This window comes from Amblyomma mixtum, chromosome 6, assembly GCF_055824585.1.
Source record: "Amblyomma mixtum isolate Tamu chromosome 6, ASM5582458v1, whole genome shotgun sequence".
Lineage (NCBI taxonomy): Eukaryota > Metazoa > Arthropoda > Arachnida > Ixodida > Ixodidae > Amblyomma > Amblyomma mixtum.
In genome coordinates, this window is record NC_143017.1 from 100446026 (window position 1) to 100472428 (window position 26403).

At 48.3% G+C, this 26403-nt stretch overlaps 1 protein-coding gene across 1 annotated transcript in view; it reads right to left on the minus strand.

Annotated features, from left to right (window-relative positions):
- LOC149339859 (solute carrier family 22 member 7-like) overlaps positions 1–26403 on the minus strand; it is a 49728-nt gene that overhangs the window by 9223 nt on the left and 14102 nt on the right. The window contains exons 2-9 of the mRNA XM_089548513.1: positions 25240–25709; positions 22210–22313; positions 20944–21098; positions 17026–17194; positions 15221–15347; positions 12569–12669; positions 8634–8848; positions 6033–6214 (exon numbers count right to left, since the gene is read on the minus strand). Of these exons, the coding sequence (XP_089404639.1) occupies positions 6033–6214; positions 8634–8848; positions 12569–12669; positions 15221–15347; positions 17026–17194; positions 20944–21098; positions 22210–22313; positions 25240–25659 (1473 nt within the window). The 5' untranslated portion in view covers positions 25660–25709. The remainder of the gene's footprint in view (positions 1–6032; positions 6215–8633; positions 8849–12568; positions 12670–15220; positions 15348–17025; positions 17195–20943; positions 21099–22209; positions 22314–25239; positions 25710–26403) is intronic.

Sequence of the window (26403 nt, forward strand, 5' to 3'; positions counted from 1 at the left end):
ACGGCTGGGCTCCAGCTCAACTCGTCCAAATGCCAATTCGGCCGCCGGCAACTCACCATTCTGGGACATCTTGTCGATGCCTCCGGTGTACGTCCTGATCCAGCTAAAATTGCAGCGGTGCAACAGTTCCCTCGCCCAAATTCTCAGAAAGACGTGCGCAATTTTCTTGGGCTGTGCTCCTACTTTCGCCGTTTTATTCAAGATTTTGCCCTTATCGCTCGTCCCCTCACTGACCTCCTGAAGACGGACACAGACTTTACCTGGGGCTCTGATCAACAAAATGCGTTTTCCACGCTTGTCCGCCTGCTGACATCATCCCCGATTCTGGCACATTTTGATCCCGCGGCCCCTACTGAACTCCGCACGGACGCCTGTGGCTACGGGATCGGAGCCGTGCTGGCTCAACGCTCCCGGGGCCCACACCATGTGGTTGCGTATGCTAGCCGCCTGCTTTCACCTGCCGAGCGAAATTACTCCATTACGGAACGTGAGTGCCTCGCTCTGGTTTGGGCTGTAGCTAAATTCCGGCCATACTTGTTCGGGCGTGTTTTTTCTGTTGTCACAGACCACCACGCCCTATGCTGGCTGTCCTCGCTGAAAGACCCTTCTGGGCGTCTTGGCCGCTGGGCGCTACGCTTTCAGGAATATTCGTACACTGTCGTGTACAAGTCTGGACGTCTCCATCAAGACGCTGATTGCCTGTATCGGTACCCTGTCGAGCCACCTGCTCTCAGTGACACTGACAATATCCCTTCCCTGTTTGGCATTTCTGATCTACACAACATCGCCGAGGAGCAGCGCGAAGACCCATATTTGCAAACCATCATCGAGGGCCTCAGCTCTGGAAGCTTGAAGCGCTCCCTGCAGCTCTTCGTTACTAAAAATGACATTCTCTATCGACGCAACTTCCGTCCTGACGGGCCCTCACTCCTTCTAGTCATTCCCCAGCAGCTGCGGTCTTCTATAATTGCAGAACTCCATGACCTGCCTGCAGCTGGCCACCTTGGTGTGGCACGAACTTACGACCGCATACGGCGCCGTTTCTTTTGGCCTGGATTATACCGTACAGTCCGGCATTACGTCACCAATTGCGACCTTTGTCAGCGCATAAAGAAGCCTTCGGCACCACCTCCTGGTCTTCTGCATCCTATAGACGTGTCTGTGGAGCCGTTCCACCGTGTAGGGCTCGATCTCCTCGGACCATTCCCGACCCCGGATTCCGGAAATAGGTGGATCGCAGTAGCCACAGACTATGCCACTCGGTATGCGATCACCCGTGCGCTGCCTACGAGCTGCGCGACTGATGTCGCTGACTTTATTTTGCACAGTCTTATTCTACAACATGGTGCCCCTCGTCAATTACTCACAGACCGCGGACGCTATTTCCTGTCCAGAGTTGTCGACGACATCCTGCGTTCGTGTTCTACCAAGCATAAGATTGCCACAGCACACCACCCACAGACGAACGGGCTAACCGAACGTTTGAATCGAACATTAACAGGCATGTTGTCTATGTACGTCTCCCCCGACCACAAAGACTGGGATCTCGCCTTGCCCTATGTGACGTTCGCTTACAACATCTCCAGGCATGACACAACTGGTTACTCTCCGTTCTATCTCTTATACGGCAGACACGCCGTCCTGCCATTGGATACACTCGTGCCATCCGCTGACCGTCCCGTCACCGCCTTCGCCCGGGACGCCATTGCTCAAGCTGAAGACGCTCGCCAAATCGCCCGAACTCGGCTCCAAGCGTCCCAACAAGCGCAGAAGTCATTGTACGATAATCGCCATCGTCATGTCACCTACGAACCGAGGTCGCTCGTTCTTCTGTGGTCCCCTTCCCGTCGCGTCGGTCTCTCTGAAAAACTTTTGTCTCCCTACCATGGTCCTTATCGTGTTGTGCGTCAGGTCACCGATGTCACGTATGAAGTTGCTCCTCATACACCTGCATCCTCTTCATGTACACCACCCACCGACATTGTTCACGTTATGCACCTCAAGCCCTACCACGCCGCTCCTCTATCACCGGCCTAACGCCGGGACGGCGCTCATGCCGCCGGGAGTCATGCTACGACGAAGAGGAAGTGGAAGTCGAAGTGGCCTCCCGCGTGAAAGGGTCGCACGAAGAAGAAGAGGTTGTTGGTGCTTCCTGCTGGCGTTGGTGCTTCCTGATGCTCGCCGCTAGGAACTATTCACCTACCGCTTGTAAATGAATGTAAATAGTTTTCCCCCGTAACAATATCATATCGGTCATGTCCGCTATGCCCTCGCAGCATCTGCACCTGGGGTGAAAATCTCCGGATGCCACTTGCTATGAAACTGGGGGTTTCGGAATACTCCGGAGTGGAGATTACGCCACACAACCTCTTCGCTTTTGGTAAGAAACCTTTCTTGAATTGTAGCCTCTCTCCAGTGTTACTTTGCATGTGTTGCATTGTTTTGTAAGTCACTTTTTATGTGTTCTTACTACTGATTAGAAATTCCCTTGTATCGTCTCTTTCCTATGTAAAGTCTGCTTTGTTTGTGAACCTTTGACTCCGACCCAAAGTCTGGCTTGCGACGGGCGAAAGCTGGGCATCAAACGGCCACCGCCTTTGCCACTTGGTAGCTTGTTCCTGGCTGAGCATGTCACGCTGAGTCGACGACATCTCCTTCGAGACCGGAATAGCTCTCTAATGTTCTAATTTTCTAACACACTAATTTTGCTGGGGGAACTCGACAAGTGCGCAAAGGTAACACCAACATTAATAAAGAGTGGTAGTGTGCCCTTACCGTGAATGGACGATTAAGTTGGATTTCGTTGGAAGCGCAAACCACAATGTGAACACCGACACATCCTCGTACAATCAGGACTGAATGAAACGCAAACAGTGCCCGTATACAAAACAAAATATCTTACCTATGTGCTTTTAGCTGCATGTGCAGCTAGCCTGATTCTTGTTTTCAGGGCTGAGGAGCTACCGAAGTGCACCTTAATAAACTCTTCCTAAATCTATATCTCGCTGCAAAGTAGAAAAGTACGCCTTGTGTGTGTTCGCGTTCAGGTGCAGAAATCCCCGCATGTGCTTGGCGCCTCGGGTGCGCGAGCGCCTGAGCACCGTGGCCCAAGCCAAGCAGTGTAAACAGCAAAACTTCTTTTTCGCCCGGACGCGAAATCTCGCATGTGTTTCCAGCATCCGGACTCCAGTAGCCAACTAGAAGGGCTTCGATTCCAAACGCAATGAGGGAGTCCTCCGGAAAGGTGCAGTCATGTGACCTGAATGGCGAATAAATACGGCCCATTGAAACTGCTATATTTTCCACTGAAATTGACACGGTTTTCCCACTTTCATGACTACATTCTTATTGTCTCAGCTGAAACTTAAGATATCATATGCTGAGTACAAAATCGAACGCCATTAGGAATTAACGAAAAATTTTCGGCTCCAAAAGTAGTCAAGGCGATGGCGATACTTTATTAGTATCTCATCGGTTATTAGATGAGGCTGATGAGCCGGTGGGGCAGGCGGCGCTAGCGGAGGCATCCAACATCCCTTCATCGTACCAGGCGACTTTCGGGGGGGCGTACGGCGCTTTCTCTCCCTCTATGCATGAGGCATCGTAAGTCTTCAAAAGTGCGTCTCCCGGGCCCTAGGATCAGTTCCTTCTAACTCAAAAAAGTACGCGACTTGGGTAACCAAAGAAGCCGCAACAAACATAAAGAGATACTTTGCTAAGCGAGCGCTGGAATAAAAAAATGCCCGCGAATCAACGGAAGGAACAAAGCGAACGAAGCAGACCACACTCTCGGCTGAGAATCCCGCGAGAATGGCGCGAAAGTGCAAAGCGGCGAAACAAAAACTCTGCGTTTACCCGCAGCCGAATCGAACCAATCGATGGCCTGGAAGAGTCGGTTGCGGTTACCACAACCTTCCGCGCCGTTCAAGCTGGCCAAGCACTCAAAACATGGCGGAGTATGCAAGCTTTCGAACTTTCGAAAATGGTCGCGATCGGACTAGAAGGAGCTGACCGAGTAGCGTACGCACTTAGCCTTCGTCTTGCCATCCGGAACGTTTTTTGGTCGCGCCAGATTTTGTTTTGCATTACTAGACTGATATTATCTGGTGAATTTTTTTGAGCAGAGGTTCAATGTAAAATCAGACCGAAAATGTGATTTTGGAAGACCGACTTTTTCGCTAATGTTTTTCGTATTTTAAGAGCAGAGACCACCCTTAGGTTCACCCCACGCTCATCTCTAAACGTAGTTTCCCAGTAGTAGAGGTGCCACATTGTGCCCAAGTTCGCGCAGCCGAGGCGGCTCCGCGCTCTAAATGTGATGAGAGAGCGTGGTTAGGAGATGTGGCTCTGGCAGGGGTGCTGGGCGCCGTTTCATATATATTGAACGCACTGTGATTCCTGAAATTCTAGATCTGTATACTACTCGACTTTCCTTCGCATTTACATTCAATTTTCAAGGTAATAATTTTTGTGCTCGATATTGAGAATAATTTAAAATACCAGAGTTTGATATATTCAGGCTCGACTGTATCGAAAAGGTCGGCAGATATAGCGCTGCGAATTTTCATGATTAAGCGGCATGTGAGTTTTCCTCTTATTAATGGGCAAAAAAAATGGCCGAGGTTTAACTCCCCTAAACCGAGTTACCACAAGCGTAAGCTCTATATCGTTCGGTTTCGCAGAGGCTAAGCACACAGTGTTTTAACAAAGTTTGGCTTTATCTTTCACACACGGTACACACGCTGCCGAACGAATTGTCCGTGAAGTCGCAGTAAAACCCGGCTGTCGCATTCGAGCTTGCCGCCAGCCCAAGGGTATGGTTCGTGGAACGTTCGTTGTGGGTGCCGTTGCTTGAATCCACGGCTTCGTCTTCTTCTCCTAGTTCCTCGACGGCCGCGGTTGTAGCAGCTTCGATCTTGACACGCTTCCGCGCACAGTAAGCTTCTCTATAAGCATTAATCTGGCCTCCCTTTGCTTCGGTGTTTCAGCAGCCAACTTTGCCTTTGCTCGAGATTTCTCAGCATGCCGTCTAGCTATATCTACTGGATGACGGGATTCAGCCTGTCGCTTGCGCCGAAGCGCACGCACAGACGGCCCAGCTGGTTTGCCATTCATGAGGAGGCTGAGCGACCAAGTGCCGGCGAAGAGCCCCTAAAACCTCGCCTAGTCACGCGTTATCGCAGCGGCGAGGCTCCGAGACTGCGAGCGCAGCTCGACTCCTGTCCGGAACGGATCACGGGACGTGACGTCACACCTGCCACACTTGCGCTCCGGCTACTGAAGGTCATTGCGACATGATGAATGACCTTGCAAGACGTGGCGTAGTAGACTTTCCACTCTAAAATAGTTTAAGAAGTAAATAGCACTACCTTAACTGCAACGGCTAACAGCATCGGCCGCTTTTCTCAGAGGAGCGCTGACATGTTTTCCTTTTCCGAATGCCTCCGGAGTTTTCTTCGTTGGTCATTTTTCGAGTGAAAAGATACGCACTAAAAGCTGCAAGCATATCAATACACATCAAAGGAGGATGACGAACAAATGTGGGGGCCGGGAAAAACACTTGATTGGTCCCGTGTTGAAGTTTGCATTAACCCTATCTCTGCATCCGGTTAAGGTTTCAAGTGCGTGAAGCATAGCTATTACTAAAATTTCATGTTAGCCGCTTTAGTGCTTTGAGGGCTTGTTTTATATGTTTATTGCTCAGTAATATCGCCAGAATTAGCCGAGTAGAAAAAATATCCAGAGTTTTAAAACAAGTATCAGTGCGGGTGAGGGAGAATCGACGATTTGAGGGTGATAGCTTGGGAGGGCCAGCAAATTTTGCGAAGTGAGGGTTAGGGAGGGATATGAATTTGAAAGTAAAGGTGAGGGAGGAAATGTAAAATTGAGGGCATTTGCCCGAATCTGGCCAGGAGATCCAGCTACTGGCGCAATAGCCCGTTCCTTCCTTCGGCAACGACAGATGCATCTTGGATCTGCAGCTTACTTGCATGGGCTGGAAAACAAAGGGTAACTACTAGATGGAAACTTACGAGATGTGTGACTTGTGAGCTGAGGAACTTTCCGACGGAGCCGAATGCCTGGCGCAGAGACAGGGCCTGCGACCGTGCTGCCGTCGGGTACACCTCGGCAGCGTACAGGTAGCCCACGTTGTACGCCATGGTGAGCGCCACACGCGCCAGCATGAACACGGCCGTGCTAGCCACCAGGCTCTCTGGGAAAAGAACGTGTCGGAGGATTAAGCTCAGCATCAACATCATCAGCCTGACTACGCCCACTGCAGGGCAAAGGCCTCTCCCAAGCCTCCGCAAATAATCCTGACCGTTACCGGCGGCGGCACTGTATTCCAGCAAACTTCATAATCTCATGCGCCCACCTAACGTTCTGCCACCACCTGCTACGCTTGCATTGGTATCCACTCCGTTACCCTTAAGGGCCAGCGGTTATCTTGCCTTCGCATTACATGCCCTGCCCAAGCCCATTTCTTCCCCTTGATTTCGACTAGGATGTCATTAACCCGCGTTTGTTCCCTCCCCCACTCTGTCCGCTTCCGGTCTCTTAGCGTTACGCATATCATTTTTCTTTCCATAGCTCTCTGCGTTGTCCTTAACTTAAGCTGAACCCTTTTCGTTAGCTTCCACGTTTCGGCCGCGTAGGTGGGTACCGGTAAGATACAGCTGCTGTATACTTTTCTCTTACATTACTTACTTTACTTACTTACATTACTTTTTAACATTTTATGGGTGTTTAGCGCCCCGAAGCGACTCAGGCTATGAGGGACGCGGTACTGACACCGGTGGTCTACTGTCGAGTATCCTTTACGCAAGCCTGCCTGATCACTTGGTTGATTGAAGTGTAAAGTTTTCCTGATTCTATTTGCGATTACCTTAGTAAATACCTTGTAGGCAACAGACAGCAAGCTGATCGTTCGTTATTTTTCAAGCCCTTGACGGCTCCATTCTTACGAATTAAGATAATATTAGCGTTCCTCCAAGCTTCTGGTACGACCGAGGTCACAAGGCATTGCGTATACAGGGTGGCTAGTTTTTCGTGCACAATCTCCCCTCCATCCTTCAAAACATCTGCTCTTACCTGATCCTTAAAAGCTGCTCTGCCCCTTTGCATTGTTCGTAAGGGTTTCTCTACTTCCTCTTTCGTTACTGGAAGGATGTTCCATTGCTGTGCTGTGCTGCCTCTCTCATTAACGCTCTGATTACATTGTCTACTGTATTAGCGGTTTAACCCTTCCAGGCATAGCTGGCTAGTTCGATTCGAAACATTTTGCCTCCTGAATGGTATACGCAACCCTGGAGAACACCAATGCGTTTGTTTTCCAAAGCTAAACTCATATAGGTAATTTTGGGCAGGCACTTCAAAAATTATACACAAAGTGCCACATTGGTTGGAAGTTGGGACGCGGAAATAACAAACTTTACCTAATTACCACCAATGGAATCGTGGAATCACTTGATGTTTCAAAGATGTACATTAGGACAGAAATTCCTGAAAAAAGGTAGCGCTAGCGCTAGGCAGGCTGGCCACTAAAGCTGCTCTGAATGCTCCCGCTAATTCTGTTTTTTACTTGTAATAAGGGAGAAATTACTCATTGTCATCCACCCGAGCGCAGCCATACGGCTACAAAGGAAAGCTATACAGCTTTCTCAGAAACTTCGTAGTTAAACTTCGTAGTTTTTTACTTGCCGCCGCATCACCCTATTACTGCAGGTTGGTACGAGAGCACGCATTGCGAATCTCAGTGATTGATAAATAGTATTTACTGCATTTGTAAATCTGCGTGAAAAGCCCCGTATTTGCGAAATTAATGAGGATAAATCTCCTGAAACAACGATATCATGTATAGGCTAAGCACACTCTGAGAAAATGAAGCGCTTTCGCTGTGTACAGCATAGCACATCAGAGGTTAAGAGCTTGAAAACGATATCTCTATCGGAACATATGGCTTTCAAGCCATATGTTCCGAAAGCTATTTAGCCGATAAGAAGGTAATCTATGTTGCTAAATGCCGAATAATCTCTTCCATGTTGCTGTTTGAATTTGGGGAAGATGCTGCTTATATTTTCCAAGCTCGTTTTTTAGCCGCCCACCTCGATTCAGGGGATAGCTGGGCACGCGCGTTTGATTACCAGAGCGCGTTATTTCGCTTCCAATTGTTTCAGTTGCAAGTTAGGGCTCGGCCTAAGTCCCTGTGATGCCCTTGTTTCTAAGTCCGCCTCCAAATCATGACTTTGCTCTATTGATAGCCCAGCCTTTTCCTGTGCGTCTTTACTGTGTCTGCGTCCTTTCCACTGGTATCCTTCTTGAAAATGCATACAAACTCGCTCAGCTATTCACAGCACTCAATACTGAAGACTTGTTGGTTTAGTTTTACGAGGTTCTGTGTCCCAAAGCAGCTCAGGCTATGAGAGAAGATGTAATGGAGGTCTCTGGATAATTTCGACAACCTGGGGTTCTTTAGCGTGCACTGACATTTCACAGCAGTCGGACCTCTAGTATTTCGCCTCCACTGACATACGACCGCAGTGGCCAGGATCGAACCCGCGTCTTTCGGGTCTGCAGCCGAGCCCATAACAACCGCGGCGGCTCATGCAGACTTGTACTGGTAGGCTTCTTACCTTGTGGAATCGCGACAGAACAGGCGTAAGCCACTGCAGCTGCTGTGTAGGCGGTCATCATAGTCGGCCTGCGGCCCCAGCGGTCGGCCAAGGGCAGCGCCGTGCCGGTGGCCATGATATCCACCAAGTTCACCGCGGAGGTCATCACGAACGGACTGTCGCTGGCGTTAGCCGCGTATAGCTGACCAGCCGTGTACACCAGGCAGGCCAGGGTCCTGTGCCAGGTTGCGAGCGTGGTCCAAGGCGCTTACAATGGGCAGTCGGGTACAGCGGCGAAAGCATAGGACCTCATACATGTGAATAAAGGAGCTCCAGAAAGTATAATCATAAAGTAAACAAATAAAACTGAAAACTGAAAAATTAGTAAAGGTTGCTGTTGGCAAAGCAATGAGGACAGCACGTCATCGTGATCCCATTTTTTTTTTCTATGCGGGTATGTTAGTGTAAAGAACATCCCCAGGCCTTCTTTGAAAAGTGTTCTCGCACACAGAGAAAAACCCATGCGTAGCTACCCAGCTTTTACGGCCCGCCTGACTAAGGCAGTGCTGAATCTTACACACACTAGCCATAGACGGGCCACGGCGTACCACCCGCAGACTAACGGCCTGGTGGAACGGCTAAACAGAACTCTGGCCGACATGCTGTCCATGTACGTGGATATAGAGCATAAGACCTGGGATCAAATTCTCCCATACGCCACGTTCGCATACAATACGGCACTTCAAGAGACGACGCGGATTACTCCCTTCGAGCTTGTCTTCGGCCGCCGAGTGACCACTCCCCTGGATACGATGTTGCCCGTATACCCCGACTGCGAAAGTGAACTTGATATGGACGTCGCTAGTTTTGCTCAGCGGGCAGAAGAAGCGCGGCAGCTGGCACGGCAGCGCATATACCTACAACAGCAACTAGACGCTGATCGCTACAACCAGGGACGGTGCTTCGTTTCCTACGAGCCTGGAGACTATGTAGGGATTTGGACACCCGTTCGCCATCGCGGACTGTCTGAAAAATTACTGCGCCGGTACTTCAGACCATACCGTGTCCTCCGCCGCATCAGTGACGTTACTTACGAAGTAGAATCTGCCACCCGAGACCCCTCAAGCCGCAGACGACGCAAGCTCACTGACGTTGTACACGTCGTCCGAATGAAACCCTACCACGGCCACCCTGCTGACCGATCTGGAGACTGATAGTGCCCCGTTTTGTGTTGTGCTCCTCCTGTACCAACCTAGCCCACTATCTGTCAGCCCGTAGCTCACCAGTATGCTCCTGGTGGGCCGCATCGAGGCGATGCTGCAAACAAAGGGGGCAATGACACATGCCTTCCTTAGAAGATGAGGAAGAATGCAACGGGCCATTGGAGAAAGACGAAGTGACTCTGCTCCGTCTCGTGCTGACCTGACTGGCTGCCGGTGTTCCTCGGCGCAGGAGACTTCTTTGTAACGTTATGTTACAATATCATATGTTCAGCTGTAGTTGGCGCAGCTTTTAATACTGTTGCAGAGAAGGAACAAAGAAAGAAAAAACAGAGAGAAACGTCCGAAACTATTCTTCTCTAGTGAACTCGCAAGCGCAGGCATTAGTGTTTGTCCTGCGTCGTTCTATGCAGTACTTGCCTTAGCAAGTTCTCTCGAAAAAATGAATTTGTATGTGTGTCTCTTCTTGTCGTTGTTTTTTCTCTGCTGCATGATCCAGAAACATGATTTGTATCAATCTAAATGACAGGTGATACCAAGCCCTTTATCATGTTTTGTCGGCAATGGGGGAAATGCCACGATGTCGCATTCTCACAACTGGGGTAACCACTTCCACTGGCAATATCCTTAAGCTTTGACAAAAGATTTTCGTTGCGGTATTTTCGTTTCTCTAAGTTCGCTATTTCTGATAACTATGTTCGGCTGCTCATATAGTTCTTGCATGAACTTGGAACTAAAATCTGTGTATCCATCCAGTACCTCGGTGTGGCCACTGATCTCCCCCAGTAGAATTATCTCGGCACCATCTTCAAACTGTCTTATTTATTAATCGAGACATTTTACTTGCTCCTTATATTCTTGCCTGCAGTTGAAATCAAACTGGTTTTTGAGAAAAGAAAATGCCGCAGTAACTGTCTCACATCTAGGTGGACACCCGGACCACAGCCGTGGACATTCGTCCCTATGTGGACCACAAGGGTCACGTGACCTTGTGCCATCATCATCACAACCTGCCCGCCGACCCGAAAGACGCGGTTTCGATCCCGGCCGCAGTGGACGAATTTGGATGGAGGCGAAATTCTAGACGCCCGTGTACTCTGCGATGTCAGTGCACGTTGAAGAACGCCCAGGTGCTTGAAATTTCCGGAGCCCTTCATCACGGCGTCCCTCATAGCTTCAGTCACTTTGTTACGTTAAACCCCCATAAACGATAAACCAAACCAACCTGCACACAAGCTTGGGAGCAAATTGACTACTATGAGAGTCGTAGTTAAATTAATGATTGGTCGCGAGAAGTTGCTCAGGAACAGAAACCTGAGTTTCACAAGCCCAACCGGTGGCAGTACCTGCCGTTGCAGGGTGCTGGTGCATCGCCTAAGCGCAGCACCACTTCGCCAGGGGTGGTATGAGGATTCTCAGCCTTCTATGAATGTAAGAATTACGAAATCGTATGTACTCATTAACGCGTTATATCCTTAAGGCGGAGCTTACATGTGCTCTGAAGTTTTCTTTTTTTTTTATTTGCCATCTTAATGCCGCTTCATTATTGCCGACAGAAAAATGTTCAGAAAATGTACAGGCTCAAATACCACGGGAAAACATTTGTTCAAATCAATTGTGTCTACTGCGAGCGCTTCCTAGTTTAAGCGCAAAAAGCATATTAAAGGAGTAAGCGAATGAGGCAGCTAGCGCAGATCAGCAGAAATAGACTGAACTTGGTTACTCTACTCCACGTGCCACACAATCGAAAAGCGGCTTGCGAATAATATTCCGAGGCTAAACAAGCGGCGGAATGTATCGAGTGCCACATGTATTCTAGTTAAGACAGTCTGGTCGCTGCATTCGCATGGGTTCTGTGCATATACTCCACTTTGGGTGCTTAACAGGTATGTCATCGCTTCGCTGTGTCCTTCATAAGGGGGTGCGATTATATAGACGGCTATCTTCTTTGCTACCGAAACCGTAACTCAAGGAAGAGGTTCCTTCTGGCTTGCCTGCACAGGGCAGGGGTGCTACAGTTCCACACGGACCTCAGCAAGACATTGTTTACCGTTGTGGGAGCCGGACAGTTAGGAGGCAGGCCTGCATTGTTATTAAATTTCTTCAGTAGACCTAACTGAACTCCAAATTATCAGAGCTGCAGTCGATAACTGTTCTAGGTGTTTATGTGCGCGGTGAGAGAGATCAGAGAAATGTGCCCCATTCTCTTGAATTTCATGAATACTTCAGTGTAGCTATGCTGGAGAAATTGGCGGCGAAATAATCGCAAGGGCAATATCACCTGCACCTTACAACAGCCGCAACTTATTTAAAAAACAAAAACTGTTCACTGCTTGGCCCTGTGAACAGTTTAATAGAGGAACACCTGTGAACAGTGCTCAAAAATGTCTTTTCTTTTGGTCTTATTTGTCCAGAAGACATCTGCGAATAGATCAAAGCTGCCGATTCTTATCTGAAAGACATCGTAGAAGCTCTTTCGATGAAATTATTTTGTCGTACGCCTTGTGTTATCAACCCACACTTCCTCTAAAGATCTACAAAGCGAGCTTCCCGCCTAGATCAGGCAGAAACGCGACGTCACATTTCTTGTACGTGCAGCGGCCGCAATTTGAAATGTTAGCGTTCAAAAAGCAGTGTCATGCCCTACAACGTGCTGATACTGCCAGTAACCACGATTAACCCTATATCAACTAATCCATAACCAACCTTTAGCACAAAAGTTGGTATCATGCTTACCACATAATGAGTGACAAAACAAAGTTTTTTCGTAGATTTCGAGTCTTGAGCATATCTAAAGGTGATGCCTTCGTCTTGCGAAAATCGGTTGGAGGAGGAAACTGCAAAGAATTAAAGAACACCGATCAATACGCAAGCAAAAGCGTTTGGTTCCCGGTCACAGTCACGAACCTGACCACATAAGTAAAGCTTCTATTCAAAAGAAATTAAAAAAACAAACACCGAGACGTTTCACTCTTTCGTGTTCGCTGATTTATCCCTGGTGCTTTTCAATAGTACCCTGGAGAAAAGTCGAGGAACTTTTAGAAATCTTCCTTGCCAAGAATATTTATCGTACCTATAATGCCTACAGTCCACTAGTACACTCAGAAACGTTATGCAACAAAATAATATTTTGCATTGCTACACATTTCCCGCGGTGGAACTCCATAGCTTAATTTAAACCTATTACTAAGGAATGCAAGGCGCTTCAGTTTACCCTCTTCTTTCGTGCTTCTGCTCTTTTGCAGAGTTTATATTTTAATTCCGTAATAAATATCTGTAGCAGACAAGTGCAACTGACTTAGATTACGACAAGTAGTGAGAAGGAAAAGCTCGCTGGCGGTTTTCAAGGTTCCTCCTGCAATTCTGCCGCCGCGGTGGCTCAGTGGTTATGGTGCTCGACTGCTAGCCCAAAAGACGCGGGTTCGATCCCGGCCGCGGCGGCTAGAATTTCTTTGGAGGAGAAATTCTAGAGGCCCGTGTACTGTGCGATGTCAGTGCACGTTAAAGAACCCCAGGTGGTCGAAATTTCCGGAGCCCTCCACTACGGCGTCTTTCATAGCCTTAGTCGCTTTGGGACGTTAAACGTCATAAACCAAGCCAAACCAAACCATCCTGCAATTCTAAATTGTGTCCAAAAAATAAAAAACTGTAACGTCCCACTTTTCTCGTAGCTTATTGCGAGGCACGAGAAGAAATCTCTCTGGTCTTCACGATACGTAAACGTAGGCACATACCAGCAGCAATCCCGACCACAGAAGATAACACATTAGACTGATTTTTGTGTCAGCCAAGCCTTAACTTAGCACAAAAATTGGCGCTTCTTAAGATATGATGCACTTTATTTTCGTTCAGTAGTGAAACTATGATAGAGAGGGGCGGACACAAAGAGTAATAACACCCACAAAAGAGCACGCTTGAGAGAAGTGATTACGTACGGTTATTTTAAATTCTGTTACTCCTGTGGGTACCGCACCTCCACCAAATGAAAGGGGTTCGCGTACTAGTGAACTCAGCTATACAGTTCACCAAACAGCTGAGCGGACGGCAGCAAAATCACAGTCAGTCTACACAGCCAGAGAGCTGGAGCCGCGCGCCGGCACACCTCGGCGACTTCTTCGTCTGCCATCGAGGCAAGCTGAGGCGCATTCATAATAGTTCAGGCGCGTTCATTGTAATTCACTACAGTACGTTTACATCAGTGATGGAAGCGATTTAAAATAATTAGCGAAGACTCCCGCTTGACGAGAATTCCTCGCAAGTTGACTTGATTGCGTATACCCAATAGTTAGCCGCAAGGACACTCCTCCTGGTCGTCACTGTTCGGCGACAGAGATGCGCGTTTACTGAGCGAACAAGAACATCTTTAAGGTGCTGTGAAAAGAACGCTAAAACAACAGTGCCATATGAAAACTGTTCTGCTTTTCTACTTGCAACCAAAAAAGCTATTGAGAAACATTTCCTGGTCTGCAGATTTCTTGTGCCGCGAGAGAAGACTTGCGAAAGATATTAAATATCAGCCCACAGTAACATTCTAGGTGTTCGTGGCGGCTGCTGACTTTGAGTTATGTTGATGCGTACATTGAAATTTATGTGATCCGTCGTCTTGTTTAAATGTTCCTCTCAGGGTAAATTACATGTATATATAAGGTTTGTTTTTCTTCAAGCTCTGTCTCTTGCTTTGTTCCTTTCGTAATAAGTGATCAGTACTGGACACTCTTTAACCCAGGGTGCTTTTGTCGATACGCCTTATTATTTTTCGTTCCATTCCTTTAATCCACAACCCAATCCCGCCCAAACCCCTATTTGAGAGCTAGCAGTACTGAAAAATAAAAATATAAGAAAGGTCTGCATCTGAGTAAACAAATACAAAGGGATTAGTAATCATATAAGGTGGCAGTAAGCCGGCGTGCGATGAAGGCATAACGCATTCAATGAAACAAAATGTGTCGATAGTGGCGTCTTGCCTTTCTTGGTCTCATGTGAAGCCTTCGACTTGTCCTTTTCCGACTCAAAGGGTTGGGAAAGATAAGAACGATAGGAAAGTAAAGTGAGTCAGTTCGACTTTGCATTGAGTCACTTTGGAATCACTAGCTGGTTATTGCGCTGGAGAGCTTGGGGGACAGGCAGGAAAGGGTCCCAATGGGTGTCAACGAAGACAGAGTAGTGGCGCGAGCTTATGGAACAGACAGCCTTATCTGACCCGACTGTGAAGTGCAGTGCAACGTAAAAAAACATCTGTGAAAGAAGGATAGCTAGGAAGGTAGGCTTGCAGCCTCGTAGCGGACTGAATGATGATAGGACTCGCAATGTCCCTAAGCAGAAGGCACTCGTACAGAGGTAATTTAGCGGCCAGTTAGACGGCGCAAACGCGCGCGGAGTCCTACGTACCTGGCATTTCTGCATGAAGTCGTCGGACAACTTCTTGCCGTTGATCTTGGCGATCCTGACCAGGATCTTCTTGGAACGCTGCTCTCTGCCTCTGGATACAAGCCACCGCAAAGACTCCGGAACGAACCTGGGAGCACAGATGCGCTGTGAATGCCATATATGTCGGCACCATGTCACCAACTCAGCACAAACTTCATATCATGAATTGAATTGTACCACTTACATTCACTTCATAAAGTGTTCAGTCGCACATCCTTGCTTGCTCCCGTTCAGTGTGGGGGCCAGCTGTATAACTGCAATGCTTTCTAAGGTTTTGTGGACGCCGCGGGGTTTTAACACTGATTGACCTGATAAACGTTTTGTGCACATTGGTCAAGTCGAGGCATTGCGATCATTTTTAATATTTTATTTCTCACTGCATCTAATAATGGGTTAGTGCTATGTAATGCTTGCATCTAACAGAAAGCACACACTTATCGTGATCTGATTGGCTGCGATTTTCACGCAACAGTCTCATGAAAGCAGCACTGCGGACTGGAGTACTTAGTTGCGGATTCTTTCCCAAGGCTTGCGGACTGCGCGTTTGAAGAGGCGCACGACAAGGAAAGTTGGCCTTCGAACCAATACTCTTAGATCTTAAGTCTTTAAAAAGTTTTGAAAGATAACCTTTGAATTTTGTCCTGAGTAAAAATTGACTGTTAGGCTCTTGTAAGATATGTCGTGCGCTTGACGAGCAGCGAAAAATGCATTTTCTGCTGAAGAAATTAGATTTAAAAACGGGAACATTTTCCCCCGCTATCGATTCCAACTCATGAAATCAAGACCGGAAAGGACTCCGTGATCATAGTTCGTAAGTGAATGGCGATGCAGACTGGCCTCTTTCATCCGCACAAAGTAGAACTGTCTTGGCATCGTCCACAATTTTCTCTCGAGTATAAATACCGCAAATTGTATTTATGCTCGCAAGTTTTTATGATATTTATGCCCCTTGCAATATATCTCAACTGTGTAAGCACGTGGCGCATGGTCACCGCAGGGCTACTTGTATTACCAAGCACAAGCACCAGCACCAGCTGTGCAGCAGAAGTAGTGTACCAGTTTTCGATGCGGCGCGGCAGGTTTTACGTCGGCCAGACGGGCCAAGGCTCCGACAGCACTTTGGGCCCATCAAACCGGACAATGGGTCAATCTCCCGAAACACTCCAGGAAATGCCAAGGGTGCTGCCCTGAGCTGAACGAAGCTACTGTCATCGGGAGAGGAAAGTCTAGACTAGCAAGAGAAATTTTAGAAGCGGCATGCCTGCACAAACTTCGGCCAGAATGATGTGTTAAAGAGCCTACTGTGGCTCTTCTAGATAAGGAGACTCAGTTCTTGGTGAAACTGATACGCGGCTTTGTTTGTGCCTTTTGATTTTGTTGATGGCTAGTTTTCAAGGTCATTTTGCCGGAGTTTTGCCTCGGATGTTCACTTTGCTCTGTTGTGATGCCGTTTGCGCAGTCGCACACAACTACTGTACCGCGTTCTTTCCACTAAACTACAGTTGCTAGCTACCACTCGTCCTGTCCTCTTCTTTTCTCATATCCTGTTCCTGTCGCGGTTCTCTTTACCATTGAAGATATCAAGTAGGCATTTTTGTAGGTTTATGACATTTTTTCCTCAGATGAGCAGACATCGGAACACAATTCGTTGTCCCTTCCATGGGTCACTGACTAACGCCTCTCGCAAGATATTCAGCCTGATACACGAGTGTAACGCAATGCTGGCTCAGAAGCACCCTCATATCGCACGGAGCCCCGATGCTGACCAGGAGAAGCAAGGCGCCGCCAGCGGTGGCAGAGCGCAGACCAGGGTGAGTGTCCTCCAGTCGGCCAGCGCATACGCCATCCAGGGAAAGGCGGCGCCCACGAGAGGGTAAGAGAACTGGAAAGCGCTCAGCACCATCATGCGCCGCTCAGGGGCCACGTACTCCACCACTGTACGGCGGGGATCCCGGCGAGACAGATAGGCGACCGAAAAAAGATGCAGGAGAGAGAGAGAAAGGTAAGAAACAGCAGTCAGTATATGTTGAAGATGAGCGAAGTTCTTTGCGCCGGACGAGGCAGAAACCTTTCTTTTTTCTTTTTTTTTGTGCGAAACAAACCACGAGTGCAACATGCTCAAGCTACAACCCTCTCTTCAGATTAGCACACGGATACTTATATGCGCTTTGCGATGACTCATACCTACCTGCCACACTAACGTTACAATGGCCGCCATGTTTGGGCCACGCTAAATGGCTGGTAGCTTGTCTAATTCGCTTATCGCGCACCGCTGCAATGTGCTGTGTGGAAGCTATGCATGGTCCATCACCACGGTGCCCGTGACATCATGTGCAAACCATCTATAGATCAGGCGTTATGCTGTAACCTACAATCGAGACCGGTCATCCATAGCTTCCTATATTTTCCATGCCTGGGCATCGGCTCGAAAGCGGCCGTTCAAGCAAAACCAAGGCTACCAGCACTCCTTGCGGACGAGGTTCAGTGAGGAGGTCAGGAGAGGGTTTCACTACGCGCCTATGGGCGCGTGATGCTACTTTGCGCGCACTTCTATCTCACTGGCCTCATCATGGCCGGTGGCAAAGCTAGGCGTGCCGCGATGAACCAAGCGATTCCTCCATGCAAGCGATGATCGAGGTTTTAGTCCATCTCCGATGCGAGCGCCTCAACGTGGCGAGTGCCTCGTTTATCGCCGCACGCCTACTTTTGCCGATCATCGGCGGGAAGCGGCGCTCACAGCCTTGACCAAAAATTGCGATGGTCGGCGTCCACTCACCTCGGTGCCAGTGACCAGGTATGGAATATATTTGAGGCTATGACTCATCATATCAAAGCGATGCCATTGACACATCACTGAAAATATCTGCTAGAGACAAACCCGTGTTGTTTTGTTAGCGTATTCGACCACTGTTTTTTAAAGTTTTAGCACTAGAACACACATTATCGTAAAATGTATCCAGCATTGAAAGAAATTTATAAAAGAGTAAGGGCAAAATCTGGCCCCAGGAACGGCGTAAGAGATTAGTTGGTAACCCGTCTTTGTAGTGGCGCCATCAGCGTTAGCGCGAGTGCGCATGCCCGCGCACGTTGACGCGGGCGACCGGTGACGGAGCAGGCGGGTAGCCGAGGAAGAACGAAGCCTCAAGACGGTCGGCGGCGCCTGTGAGCGTGCGGCGCCATTGTTAGTGTACAGGCTGCACGATTTTGCGTCTGTCTTGGTCTTCGACGCGGAACTCGTGCGGCTTCTGTCCACGGCAAGGTAAGAAATGTTTTTTTTTTTATCAACTACTCTGCATTTCAAGCAATTTACGCTGACCACAGCGGCCGGTGCCTGGAATTACGCAGTTCGTGAAGAGGTGCGCACGCTTCGTGGCCTGCCGGCTGCTCTGGCGCTGTTCGTGCAGCTGTGGAAGGCACGCCTACCTGCTCGCCGGTGCACAGTTAGCGAAGGGCGCGCCCACGCTTTGTGCGCGTTGCCTACCAGTTGGTTTCGCATGTTCGCGCGTTGAGTTTTGCGGGTACGCGAAATTTTTAATGCCCCCCAAAGATACGCAACTTCTTTCGAGTGGTATTTACTGATAGTCGGGTGAAATATGCGGTCAGCTTGAAAGAAATGGGCGATCGTGTCGAAAATAAGCATTCTCGCGTTGTTAGTACGGCACAAATGTTCAAGACTGCCGGGAAAAAAGTAACGCATGAAAAGCTCAAAAACTAGAAAGTTTTGCGTTGAAGACTGTGTCGTCTGTACCAGTTTAAACGCGCATTGCAGCCGTGTAGTGACAACACGGTAGTGCCCTTTTATAAACGACCAGGGGAAAAAAGTAAACCCGTATGAAAACAAGGATCTGGTGCGCTGAAAATTGTCTTCTACCCCCCTGAAGACATGCAAATTGTACCCGCGCATTTCTTCTCAGTGCTTCAACCCACTGTGAATGACTGCTTCGGACCATCTGTTAGCCGTCACGGTGCTAAACATTTGTCGAACAAAGCGCAGTGTTGGCGGTAGAATGGGACTTACAGCTTTTTTTTTTCTGGGGGGGGGGGGGGGGGGGGGGGTTGCAGGGAATAACGGCGGGAAAAGGAGGAATGCTGGTAAATCACTGGGAGATATCTTGTGGCATTGTATGTTGTGCATAAATGTTCCGCATGCGAGCTTCGTATAGCATGCTTTCTTTGTTCGTAATAAAGCTGCATTCACGCGTTTCGCCTATTCGCACAGTTTTCGTGTAACGTTTATGAGAATGACACCTGCTCGTAATTTACATTTTTCAGCTTACAGTGCCCGGTGGTAGCGACAACCACTGCTGTGAGCCGTGTTGCCGTAGCAATGGACGCACTGGAAGCGCTTAACGAGCTGAGCGATTTTCCAAACGGCGACGGCTGCTGTATCCGTTTTGTGTTTATATGGAGCAAAATAAATGCGCATTTCACAAAGCATCCGGTGTCGCTTCTGGATTGGCACTGTTTGGCGAAGGGCGGGGTGCAGCTGCGTTGATGGCCGGTCAAGAGCGCCCGGAATGTGGTTTATCTTCCTGGACCGAAACTAAATAGGCAACAATAGGAGACCACACTGAACAGAAATAATGTGCCATGAGGGCGCGGCAGGCAGTAGGGCATGCTAGCATTCAAAATGCGCTCGCCTGAAACCGAGAGTGGAAGTCTCTCACCCAGCCGCTACCCGTGGTAGTTGGGCCGCTGGGCTCCATGGGAGTGTCCGCTCTTTACGAATCCCTTTCTCTATGATTAGTTTGTGAAGCAAGTGTTCGCAGGAGGCAGAGTCGAGAGAGAGAACTTCGCCCTCGCCATTTTGATGGGAGACAAGATGTACTGTATCACGCCACCCGTTTGCAAGGACTGAAGCCGTCTGGGCCAGCGCTGCTCTGTCTGAGGCAAGCAGTAATGCTAACGCACACATTGTCGCTAAGTCACACTGATCTCTAAATAACCAGTTTAACCAAAGGAAAAAAAGTTATTTCATTTTTCATGCGTCATTTTTTGAGACACTGTTCACTTTATAGCAGACTACTGTTGTATCACCGCGAAGGCGGCTTTTACTGTGTGAGAATAAAGCCATTCACTATTTCTTTACTACCCCTCGGTAAAGGGAGCGCTTCCGGTCAATTTGTCGCGACAACCATCCGCGCAAACCGTTTTCTGCCAGCTCGTCTCCCACTCGATCTGAAATTGCGAGAGCGCCTGTCTAAGCCTGCCAGAGTGCGAAGGCATCTGTGACGTCAGTCCAGGAAGAGGAGGAAGTGACGAGGCTTGGAATGAAGAAGGTGTTGGGCGAACACAAACTGCTGAGCCCACGACCTTCGACACCAACAGGCACAATGTGAATGTCCTTAATTTCTGACTTCCAAATCTAGCGATACCTCAAGTGCCACAGCCAGTTCGTTATCGCTGTCTTTCTATACCCCATTCTGTGGAACCTTAGCACGTCGGCTCAAGAGGTAGGGTTAATATTTAAGTTTTACTTCTCAAAGAAACAATGTCAGCTATGATACAAACCGTGGTAGAGGGCCCTGCACGTTAACTTGGACCCGATTGGTTTTTTGAGCTTGCTGAGCAATTCCAGCATATTGGTATTTCCGCTGAACCTCCACTGTGGGCACCCTCAGCAAGTTGAAAGCGTACATTTCACGATTTTCCGGTGTGGCTGCACAAGAGTGCACAGTGCTCACCCAGGACAAAGGGCATGATGCTGACGGCGAGGACGAAGAGGCCCACGAACACGCGGCTGACCACGAAGTGCACGAAGCCAGCCGTGAAGTAGGTGTACAGGCCCGCGGCGCCGCACATGACGTTCACGCCGATCATGACCGGCACTCGGCCAATCCTGCACGGCGCATGGCTGATGCTGCCTTTTTTCTCTTCCTTTTGCTTCTTGTGTCTTTATATCGAGCGCAGTATGCCAATACGGCAAATTTTCTTTCTCTCATCGTAAATCTGCTGGTCTGGCTTTTTGCGTGAACACACAGCTTAGTTGAAGCACATCATAACTCTAAAGAAAAGGCTGCGCAAGTCTTTACGCCAACGAGAAAACTGCTTCATTATGAAAACAAATCACAGGCAACGACAAATTCCAATCGCAACACTGCTCATAGGAGTGGGCCGCGAAAATCCCACGTACACTGAAGCATTATTAACGTGTAGGAAAGTGCGGCGAGTATGACAGTATACGTTTGCTTCAGAACTTCAGAACTTTAAGTGTGGTAAGTATGACGTCATGAAACGTCAATTACCATCTGCGGTAGCCTTGTTCTCTTTCGGTAACCACCTGGATCCGTGCTTCCTCTGCGTCGTGCTTCGTGCCCCCTCTCTCCTTTCCTCTTTAAGTGTGGGCGTAGGGTCCCCACAAACATCTGTACTTCGACTGTTGTACTATTCCCGATGCACTGGAGTCCCTTGTTCTGCCAGTATTTCGTGTCAACCATGCGTCACCACATTTCATGACAGTCGTAGTGCTTCGCTGCTAGATAAGAAATAATTATCGTTTACAGAGGTGATATCGCGGTCTTTGCGCTGATCTCCCTTGGCCAGAAAACAACGGGCACTTAAAAAGGTTTGCATACAACAAAAATTAAACTGGAGACAAAATCAGTGAACAAGCAAGCCATGTACAGGAAAATCAAGCGTAAATGCTATGCTCAGCAATAATGGCAGAAAATTTTCCTTCACACTGAACACAGCGATAAACTTTTGAAATAGCAATGACATGGTAATTAGGCTAAACGTAATCATAAGGTAACAATAGTACTCATGCGAAGCACTCACTACCGACGGCGTGAGGGAAGTACAAGCTATACATTTTGAGTATAACGAACATGGAATGGGGAGCAGCTTCCAAAGAGGCAACTATTCCAATAAAGACGAAGTCAGGAAAATGCGCTCATCTTAAGCTGCAGCAACGGACTGCTTTCAGCCGGGTTGCATAGACAGCCGCCTACCTGTCGCTGAGGTCTCCGCAGATTAGCACGCCGACGGCAGTGGCCACCCAGAAGGCCGTGTTGGACACGTAGGCTTTCCAAGAGTTCTCGCAGACCCAGTCCATCTGTTGCAAGCGGTATGAGAGGCCACGTTATTTCGCATGCGCGTTACAAAAACCTTTCTTTGCTCAACTCTTGCGTTTCATAAGAACACTTTCTTTCTCCTAATAAGGAATAATTGTTCGGTACTCATTCAGATGAATATTACCGCGGGTGTTCATATGAAAACGCATTTCACAGATGGAGAGCTTAACACAACCGAACTTCCACAAAGATATCTACACCGCGCAAAGTGTTCCGGAGTATCGACATCAAGGTTGGAACATATGCAGCAGTGCTATAAAAAGAAACTTTCTCAAACTATTCCCACGAGATTCTGGGAAGCCACGTGTGCAGCAGCGTTTCAAGATTTGTGGTTGAGTGCAAGATGTGCGCGGAATCAACTACAGCGTTTTGTCGTCCACGAGGCAAGTTCGTGAGGTGGAAGCAGTTGGTGCTCAACAGGGTGACGGTAATTAAATGAAGAACCGATCCTTCGGAGTGCAGATATTTTCCGTGATCAGTGTCGTCATGCCCAACAAGTGGAATGCCCCTGAAAACACCGTGCGACGTCACACGATCTTTTCATTGGCACACATGGTGGTGGCATGGGCGCGAATGGCCACAGGTACCTGCAGAGCAGTGGTCATTGAAAAACATGAAATCTCTCGATAGTGAAGATTGTGTAAGATATCAGAAGCTTGCAGTTAAGGTTAGTGCATTCACTGAAGCTTGGAGCCTGGTGATTGATTATATTTTTTTTACAAATACTGTTATCAAATGAATTGGGACATTCTAGGAGTGGAATAGAACGTTTCACATAAAACTATATTATTATGAAAGTGCATGATTATAAATGTGAGTCCAGAAATTTACACAGAAAATGGCAGAGCAAAAAACCACAGTTCCTAAGGGTCACAAAAAGGACCAGATTTCTTCACCACTGTCGACGCATACTGCAACTGGTCCTTTGACAGCTGGAGAGGTTTCAACGGATGTGGAAGCAGTCGTCAATTCTTGGCAGAAAGATGGGTTGAGACCTTCGGATGTTCGCAAGAATGGACAAGGCGGGACAAGCAAAATCTTTCAACACAGGAGGAACAAAAAATGTACATATTCTTCTAGCCCAGGCACAGAAGGATGTCAAAAGGAAACTAGAAGTGGGAACGGTTTCTGATAAATTCGCCCTCACGCTACCGTAAGGTTGCCGTTCCGGTTAGCTCAGTTGCTTGAGCGACTGCTCCGGTCAAGCGGTGGTCCCGGGTTCAAATCCCTGAAAAGGACGAATTTTTCTTTAACTGCGAAGTTTCCAAGAAAGCTGTATAGCTTTCCTTTGTAGTCTTATGGCTGCGCTAGGGTGGATGTCAATGGGTAATTACTCCCTTATTAAGAACGTGGTTTGTAGTGCCTTTATCACCACCGAACAGATGAGTCGTGTTACCCTGTAGTTAATAGCCTAGCGTTATTTCATGTCATTTAGTCCACAGGCACCTGAGAATAGCACTTTCTTTAAATGCCAATTAAAACGCACGCACATTTGTGGACATAAAGAGACTAGGATCGCGATTAGATTACATATCACGCATGACATCATGCGCCCCCACGATGCCTCAGTTGTTATGGTGCTGAGCAGCTGATCCGAAATACGCGGCTTCTATCCTCGGTTGAGGCGGTAGCATTTCGATGGATGCTAAATCCTTTAGGCTCGTGTGCTCTACGATACCAGTGCACGTTAAAGAACCCCATGTGGTCGAAATTATCCGGAGCCCTCCACAGCGGAGTCACTCATAGCCTTAGTCACTTTGGGAAGTTAAACCCCATAAAACCAAATACAAACTTACAAGGACATTGCTAGCTCGACTAAAGTGACGGAACAAGTAACAAGCTTAGTGATGGCCAAAAAAAAAAGAACAAATAGTAAGAACATATTATATAGTGCAACGTACTGCAACTGATAGAGTTAATATTATTTTCCTGTCGTAAATCGGGTATAGTGTTCCAATAATAGACAGTGGGAAGCTGTATGCCACTCCATTTTAGGCCTACGGCTGCGCTGGGATGGACGTTGATGAGTATGCACAAGTTCCATATCTTGTCGGTCTACAAGTTCACACGCTTCAGCTGAAGATTTAATGTTCTCACACCCGAATTATAAGTCGGGAAAAGATTTTTGTGGGCATATTAATTTTAGTTACCGAATTTTTACGTGCTCATGCGATATCATTCCATTGTCATTGGCGACTACGGCGTAAGCTACGCCAGCTACCAAAAAAATTGATGGGGACATTTAAACTCCGCTGTCAGGGTATAACGTTATAGCTAAATGTGTTCATGTCCATAGATGCAGAATTGGGCACTCTCTAACATTCATAGGTCCATGGGAGTCCTCATACTATCCTGGCGCAGCGCTGCAGTGGTTAGGCAATATGTCACTCCCTTGAGATAGCAGGTGCATTCACTGCTGGACCTTGTGAGACACAGGTTGCTCTCCCCGAGCAACCAATCATTAATTTCTCTGCCACCTGCCAGAGTGGGCAGTTTGCGAAGAATCCGGTGGGTAGCTTGCTATGGCACCGCAAGGTCAGTTGACCTAACTGGCCCACCTGCCTCCTTTTTCTTTTCTTTATTGCCTGGATTTTGCAAAGAGAATTGGACAAAACAAACAATCAACAAAACACAATAAACGCTATGTACATACGACTCATGGTCAGCCAGCATGAATCTGGCTTCGTCGAATTAAAATTCAGGCAATGTACAGAGCGGCTCTAGTTTTGAGAGCAACTCAGGAGGGTCCGCAGCGGCCTTGCTTCTGTGGTGAATTCTCGGGATATTTTTAGCTCACGGTCAACGACATCGACGACGACGCCGGGTTTCCTGCGACACGAGCTTCTTAACGCAGCCGCGTTAAAAATAATAAACGCAAAAAGCACAATGAATAGCCGCCGCGCTCACCTCCGACACCACGCTGGGATAGAAGTAGGAGAAGTCGTACTCCCAGCCGAACTCACACGGTACGATCGCGCGGCCGGAGGCGCCAGTGTGAGTGGCATTGACCAAACCCAGCGAGACCCCATTCAGCCAGAGGTCGAGTGTGGCGTTCGCTTCGTACATGCGACACTCGCTGAAGCCGCCGTCGGAGTCGCGAGGCAAGGCAAGGGAGAGAAGTTGATCCTTGGTCGCGTTGGCAGCTTCGAGCGCAGCCAGCAGCTGGGGTGCCAGGCGACAGCGGTGCGGCGGCACGAGCAGGCTGAAGATGTGCCCGAAGAGCGGCAGCACGCGCAGCGGGGCCACGAACACGCACAGGTAGACGATGAGCAGCCACTGGAAGCGGCCAAAGTCGCCCACCTCCCGCAGCGCCTCTTCCAGCAACATGCCTGGGATGGGTGTCACACCTATCTCGCACCTTCCGGGGAGGGCGGCCGCTGGAAAGGAGGGCGAGCAGCAACGTGAATGGGCGTGTGAGCTTAGAGGAGGAGGGAGGGGAGAACAGAGACGATGTGATCCACGAACGCGAGTGGTTCAGCTAAAAACAAGCTGGAGTATAACAGAGGGCAGCTGCCAGAACACCGTAGTTCAATTTACTTCCCTTAATATTTTTTGGCAGCAATTTAGATGCTATATTTATTCTGGACCCGCAGTTTGCTAACAAATTTCTGTTCTTCTTATCTTATTTTTCTATGTACAGCATTCTTACACATATGTGTCCTTTTATAAGGGAGTAATTACTCATTGGCATCCACCCAAGCGCAGCGGCTACAAAGGAAAGCTGTACAGCTTTCTCAGAAACTTCGTACTTAAAGAAAAATTCGTCCTGGTCCGGGGTTCGAACCGGGGCCACCGCTTCACCGGAGCAGTCGCTCTTCCAACTGAGCTAAACGGGACGGCTGGGCTTGGGTGGATGCCAATGAGTAATTACTCCATTATTACAAATTTAATCCACATTGGGGGTTTGCCTTAACATTTGACCAACATGTGTCCTGTTGTGCGCTTGATTATGGCAGTTTTTTTCGTAATACATTGCGTGCTACGCACTGGATATGTTTCTGCTTTCGTTGTGGTCATTTAACTGATATCGATATATTTTTAATAATCCGTGTAGATTTTTTCTTTAAAAGA